Genomic DNA, 7,578 nt, shown 5'->3' with positions numbered 1-7,578 from the left:
TAATTTGATTTCGAATAATATTGTTTTAAAAAAAATTAAAATTTTGAAAAAGCCTTTTGTGTCTTAATCTTTGAATGATGGACTGTGCCGGTGAGAAACCTCATATTATGCCATGATAGCAGGAAGAAATAGGCAAATATATCATTTTATTTTTATCTTTGTGTAATAACTATATCTGACTTTTCTAATTCGATCCCGTTTCATTGTAACCGTAGACCAGTAATATTACGTATAGTTATAAAATATATAAACAGTATATATTTATTTTTAAAAAAAATAAAATTTATTATTAGAAAATTAATTCTTTTTATATAAATACTATACTTATTTTTTTTTTAAATAATTATTCGATTGGGACTGATATATTATTTCTTGTAGCTGAAAGCATCGGCCTTGACTAAGCATATCAGGTCAGTGTCAATGCTTTAGTGCAAGTGGAAAAAACGACAATCGTAGTCGTGAAGTTCACGAGATAGTGCGGATACAACCAATGCATCATCCAAACGAGTCAAAGTCTAATACACGAGTGGGGTTGGAGTTCTTTGACGTTTCTTCCCCTATTCACATTGGAAAATTTGCAGACGTGAGATTCCTCGAGTTTTCCTTGATTCGACGTTCCACCATTAGATGTGTTTTTTTAACAAATTTACCATGTGGCTCTAATCGTCTCGTTAATGATCGTTTTTACAATCAATTTTTTAATTTTTTATTTAATTATTAAAGAAGTAATTTTTAATATATTAATATATTTTTTTATTTTTTAAAAATATTTAAATATATTTAGAAAATAAAAGAATAAAAATAAAAATAAAAAACACATTTATGATAAGTAGCATGTCTAGCGGTCATTACTGGATAGCTACTTAGCACTGCTCGTGTTCTTTTATTATCTTTCTTGAGCTTTCAATTTGGGATGTAAATGCATACTAGATTTTTATTTTTATTTTTTATCAGAACCGAAATCCAGAAATTTCCGTCCAAATTGGATCCAGACGGTAGAGTATTATTCTATTAATTTGAAATCTGATTACGAATCCGGGTTATTAACCCGGTTAATCCGTATTTGGGTCTTCTTCTTTTTTTCTCTGTTTTAAACAAAAATGTTAAAAATTTTAAAAATAAACAAAAATGTTAAAAGTCGACCCCTCCTAATTTTCTCTATAAAGCTTTCTCCCATGCCAAGACACCTACTCGAAACTCAACCTCCTCTCTCTCTCTCTCTCTCTCTCTCTCTCTCTCTCTCTCTCTCTCTCTCTCTCTCTCTCTCACACACACACACACCCACACCCTCTCTCCCGTGGCTGATTCAAGTACTCCTGTTAAACAACCAACGGTGCCATCTGAGTCAACTCCAGCCCCAGCTGCTGCCGCAAAACTCACAAGGTAAGGTCTTTGTTTGAATTTAATAGCTTTAAAGATTAAAATATGTCTATAAAAATATTCGTTATATAAATAATAATAAACATAAAGTCCAATAAAAATAAATAAATAAATAAATAAGCCTTTCAAAAAATGTTAAAATGACTTTTCTTTTCTTTTTTTTTTTATAAAAAAAAGAGCAAAAAAAGAATAATAATAAATTCGGATATTTAGTTACAACTTAGATTTCTGAAATTAAACTCGGTTATTGCCCGGGTTTTGGCATGATTTACCTAGGCGGATAACTACCTAGTTTTCAAAACTTGGATACGGATCCAATTATGACCGGGTATCCAAATCCGTATCTAGATTTACAGTCATATTTTTCATATGTTGATTAACTCATTGTTGAGATTAGAGTTCATATTAGAGCAAGAGCCAAAGTAACTCAACCCCTGCAATGACGCAACTCTAATATTTATCCATTTTCTTTCTACCTCAATACATTTTCCCTCTTTCTCATCCATGCAAACTCTCAGCTCAATGCTCAAGAACAAGGAATCCTACTAACCCTAAAAAAACTCTGGGACATTGGATTCCAACAAACTCCTCCTCCTATTATTAGTGGCCTTAGATCACTTGCTCCAATGGCTCTATTATTAGATTATCTTTCTGTGATTATAACATCTATAGAACAGTCTCACCCTTTATTTGCAACCTTAAGAACTTCACAACATTTGATGTTTATAATAATAGTTTACACTCAACGGAGTTCTCAAGAGCTCTCTACAACTATTCCTAGTGGGAATTTCTAGACCTCTCACAGAACTACTTTTATGGTACAAAAATTTTTGACCTCTCTACAACTTCTTTTTTGAAGGATTTGTACAGAATCTTTACAACCTAAACTTGCACAAATCATTTTCCTTATTTTAACTACTCCACTTGACATGTAAACATAATTTATGCTAAATAAGATTTGGCTGCTATATTTAAAAATCAAAACTTTTAAGTGACTAGAGGAACAAATATACCACAAAATCGAGTTTTTCATGGGTTTCAAAGTCAATCATGACACCCAAAAAAAAAAAAAAATGATATGAGTAAATCTACTAATCTTGTTTTAAAAATGATAGTTTTCTCTAAGAATCCTCTATTTTGGTTCTTATTTACTTAATAGGGATGAAAAGTTCTAGCCCAACTTAATTGTATCCTCTCAGCAAAGATGTTGGACTAAACTTGCAATTATTGGTCAACAAATTTGCTTTATGAGGAAAATAAGCAAATGTTACGCTCTTTGAATTTTCCTTGATTGGAAGTTTGAACATCCCACTATCGGGTGTGTTTTTTCTTATCTTTCTCAAATTTTCATGTGTTTATTAGGTCATTGTTGATCAGAGTTCAGACCAGAGCCAGAAGCAAAGAAACTCAACCTCATGTGATGAAGAAAACAACTCTAATATTTCTCCATTTCTCTATCTACATCAGTACCTTTTTCCACCTTCTTAGCCATGCAAACTCCCAGCTCAGTGCTCAAGAACAAGGAATCCTACAAAATCTGAAAAAACTCTGGGGAAACCCAAAACCTCTCAAACACTGGATTCCAACAAACTCCTCCTCTCATTGTTCTTGGCCTGAGATCACTTGTTCCAGTGGCTCTATCATTGGATTATCCTTTCGAGATTATAACATCAATGGAACAATCCCACCCTTCATTTGCAACCTCAAGAACCTCACAACAATTGATGTTTATAATAACAGTTTCCACTCAACGGAGTTCCCAAGAGCTCTCTACAACTGTTCCAAGCTGGAAATTCTTGACCTCTCACAGAATTACTTTTATGGTGCCATCCCCGATGACATTCACCACATGTCTCAGCTTCGAGAGCTGAGCCTTGGAGGCAACAACTTCGATGGTAACATCTCAGCATCTATCGGGCGATTGACAGGACTAAGAAAACTCGTAATTATCTCTTGTCCGCTTACTGGTTCTTTCCCGCCAGAAATCGGAAACCTGTCCAATCTAGAGGAACTAAGCTTAGCCAGTAATTCCAAGATAGTGTCAACGTTCCCTTCAGAGTTTGGAAAGTTGAAGAAACTGAAGTTTTTATGGATGGCCGAGACGAATTTGATCGGGGAAATCCCAAACACGATCGGAAAAATGGAAGCTTTGGAGAAGTTGGATTTGTCAAAAAATAGCTTGACCGGGAAGATCCCGAAAAATTTGTTTATGCCAAAGAATCTAAGGATTGTTTACCTTCACATGAACAAATTGTCTGGGGAGATTCCTCCAGTGGTCAAGGCTTTTAACCTCGATGTCGTTGACCTCTCTGAAAATAAATTGACTGGGACAATTCCCGATGATTTTGGAAAGCTCATAAATTTGACAGGTTTGGCTTTGTTTCTAAATCAGTTATCTGGAAAAATCCCAGATAGCATTGGTCGTCTTCCAAGGCTAATAAATCTTCGCTTATTTAACAACAATTTTTCAGGGAGTTTGCCTCCAGAACTAGGGAGGTATTCTATGTTGGAAACACTTTGGGTTTCAACCAATAGGCTTACGGGCCAGTTGCCAGAACACTTGTGTGACAATGGGAAGTTGGTGGAAGTGATAGCTTCTGAAAACCAGCTCGTTGGAGAGTTGCCCAAGTCATTTGGAAATTGTAATAGTTTGGAATTAGTCAAGATATACAGAAATAATTTTTCTGGGAATATTCCAAGTGGCCTTTGGACATCATTGAATCTAAAAATGTTGATGTTAAATGATAATTCTTTTACAGGCGAGCTTCCTGAGAGATTGGCATGGAATCTTTCACAATTGGAGATGAATAATAATAGGTTTTCAGGCAAAATTCCACAGGGAGTGTCTTCCTCGAGGAATTTGTTGGTTCTCAAGGCTAGTAATAACCTCTTCAATGGCATGATTCCTCAAGATCTTTCTCATTTGACAACTCTTTTGCTTGATCGAAACCAACTTTCGGGCTCCATTCCATTAGATATTAATTCATGGAAATCACTGAATACACTAAACCTAAGCCGAAATGCAATCTCTGGACAGATTCCAGAGGAACTTGGTTCCTTACCAAGCCTTACTGAATTGGACTTGTCAGAAAACCAGTTGTCCGGCCTAATTCCATCAAAACTTGGCCTCTTGAAGCTCACTTCACTCAATCTGTCTTCAAATCATCTGACTGGAAACATCCCAAGTAAGTTCGAGAATGATGCATATGCTCACAGCTTCTTAAACAATCCTGGTCTTTGTGCTAATAGACCATCTCGATCCCTTAACCTCAAGACCTGCAATTCGCGCCTCCAAAATTCGAGCCAAACTTCTTACAAATTAATTGCTTGGATCATAGGTTTGGTGGTAGCAGTTCTTCTAGGTCTATTTATTTCATTCTTTGTGATAAGAAATCACAAAAAAGGAAAGCATCGATTGCATTTGACATGGAAGCTCGTTTCATTCCAGCAGCTAAATTTTACAGAATCAGACATTTTGTCAGGATTGACAGCAAATAACCTGATTGGTTCTGGTGGATCGGGTCAAGTATATCGTGTTGTTATTAATCATTCAGGTGATATTGTTGCTGTGAAGAAGATTTGGAATAACAGAAAGCTTGAAGAAAAGCTTGAAAAGGAATTTCTGGCTGAAGTCAAAATACTTAGTTCAATTCGACATGCCAACATAGTGAAGTTGCTCTGCTATATCTCTAGTGATAATTCAAAACTTCTTGTCTACAAGTATTTGGATAACCATAGCCTGGATCGTTGGCTGCATAGGAAGAGTAGAGCAACAACCTTTTCGAGTTCAGTTAATCATGTTGTCTTGGATTGGCCTAAGAGGTTGCGTATAGCAGTTGGAGCTGCCCAGGGGCTCTCTTATATGCACCACGACTGCTCACCACCCATTGTTCATCGAGATGTGAAGTCAAGCAACATCCTTTTAGATCTTGATTTCAATGCACAAATAGCTGATTTTGGTCTAGCAAAGATATTGATCAAGGAGGGAGAACCGGCTACAATGTCAGCCGTGGCTGGCTCTTTTGGCTACATAGCTCCAGGTGTGTGACAATATAGATTACCAAGTTTCCTTTTATTAATGATGTTTTCCTCTTTTTCCATCACTACAAGTTTGGCTTAGCTTGTGTTGTTGAATTGAAATGCAGAGTATGCTCGCACAACAAGAATTAATGAGAAGATTGATGTTTACAGCTTTGGGGTTATCCTTCTAGAACTAACAACCGGAAGGAAAGCCAATGATGGTGATGAACACTCATCCCTAGCCGAATGGGCATTGCGACACATTCAAGATGGAAAACCAATAGGTGATATCTTGGATGAGGAGGTCAAGGAACCTTGTCACTTGAATGAAATGTGTCATGTTTTCAGACTTGGACTCTATTGTACTAGCACACAGCCTTCTACCAGGCCATCCATGAAAGAGGTTCTTACGGTTTTGCTCCAATGCAGCCAACCAATCAAAAACAGAGAGAAGAATGCAACAACTACAATGTTTTTACCTTCCTAAGGAATTCAATGTCTAATGAGGATGCTCAGCATTTTTTAAGACAAATGAAAGACTAGATCCTCTATGGTTACTAAAATGAATTCAATGTTGAAGTTATTACCATTAAGACTTTGTTTGGTAAGTGAAGTAGTCTCAAGGTTGATTTGGATAGAGAGCCAAACCAGGCCTCAAACTACTTCACTACAATTTACAAACTATTTGCTACCTTTTTACAAATATTCACTACTTTTTTATTTGAAAGCAATTGTTGAGATTTTAAGAACCTTTAAGGCATTGTATAGGATAGCATATTGTGTGATTGTAACACCCATTCTTGTAGTGGGACTTTTAAAAAATGATTTTAAGAAAGAGGCAAGAATTACCGTTCGTTTTAAAGCTTTTTCATTACCTACCCAGAATACAAAAGACTCCATATTTAAAAATAAAACAGATTCTTAACTTAAAGATAGTTACAATGGAAAATATTAAACTTTAAAGTTAAAAGTCCTTCATATAAAACATAATGCATAGGCTTTCGTGCTCTTCTCCTTTGGGCATGTCCATCCTGACGCCTTCTACTCATTTTGTTCCTAGGAGGGGCATGCATAAAAAAAATGAGTCGAATACCCATAGGCATTACTTCATACAGGTAAAATATACTAACATAAGTTTTCAGTCATGCATTCATCACTCTATACATAATATACATCAGACATTCGTTAATTTAAAACATTACGAGGTGTGGTTTTTCTTAAAAAAGATTTTCTTTCATAAAAACATTTATCCACGCCTCGTGCCTTCATTTCTTAAAGAGTCAAAGCACACATACATATTCTTATCATTTTGCTTTGGCCAGTACACACTATTACGCCCCGTGTGTGGGGGTTAGCTATCTTCCCTTGGACTTGGACTCTACCCAAGGCCACAGGTCGGGAATCCCTCTCAGTCAAGGAGAAGCACTGGGTGCACCACCAGTATTACTTACCCAGTATTGTAATCTGCCCATTCATTTGGTACCATCATTCATTCATATGGCCATTATGTATTTTCATACATTAGGCATTCCTTCATTCAATCATTTCTTTTATTTCATTCATTTTCATTCTTTCAGTCCATTCATTCGTAAACGTCATTTAAAAGTATGAGCTTAAACATCATCTTTCAAGGCATCATTTAAAGACATCAGTACATGGCATCCTTAAAGCATCAATTTATAGGAACATTTAATTCTTCGCATCATTTAAAGCATCGCTTAAATCATAAAGCATAAGCCTCACATTTCATTTCATGAAAATACATACAATATGTACTATGTATAGCATTCGTTCACATGCATACAATTAATAGTTTAGGGCCATTACATACATATACTTGAAGACTTATACTTAGCATGTTTTCATAAAACGCCATTCATTTTGTAAAGCATCGTAAAGATAAACATGATATTTTCATTTCATTCATACAGACTCCATGTTATACTCATTTCATGCAATCCATTCATGTGCGTGTCAAATGGCAACCTACATGCATACACAACCTTAACGTCATTCTCCATCTGGTGCTAAAATATAAAACACAAACTACATTTCACTTAAAATATAAAATATACACGCCCACTTGTGTAAGCAACCTTCATACTCTGATACCAGCTTTCTACTCAAACTCGGCTAGCATGACTCTTCATGCTACCCGTCTAACAATATAGTTCATCC

The 7,578-nt window shown here is 35.7% G+C and overlaps 1 protein-coding gene across 1 annotated transcript; it reads left to right on the top strand.

Moving 5' to 3' along the window:
- The first annotated feature begins 1,217 nt into the window (after positions 1-1,217).
- On the top strand, positions 1,218-6,131 carry LOC122308139 (receptor-like protein kinase HSL1). Its single transcript, XM_043121323.1, has 3 exons — positions 1,218-1,383; positions 2,743-5,420; positions 5,526-6,131. Exons 2-3 carry the CDS (start codon positions 2,801-2,803, stop codon positions 5,885-5,887), a joined length of 2,982 nt encoding a protein of 993 aa, XP_042977257.1. The 5' UTR covers positions 1,218-1,383; positions 2,743-2,800; the 3' UTR covers positions 5,888-6,131.
- The last annotated feature ends 1,447 nt before the right edge of the window (positions 6,132-7,578 follow it).

The sequence above is a fragment of the Carya illinoinensis genome, chromosome 4 (genome assembly GCF_018687715.1).
Source record: "Carya illinoinensis cultivar Pawnee chromosome 4, C.illinoinensisPawnee_v1, whole genome shotgun sequence".
Lineage (NCBI taxonomy): Eukaryota > Viridiplantae > Streptophyta > Magnoliopsida > Fagales > Juglandaceae > Carya > Carya illinoinensis.
This window is presented reverse-complemented; position numbering and strand designations above follow the sequence as displayed.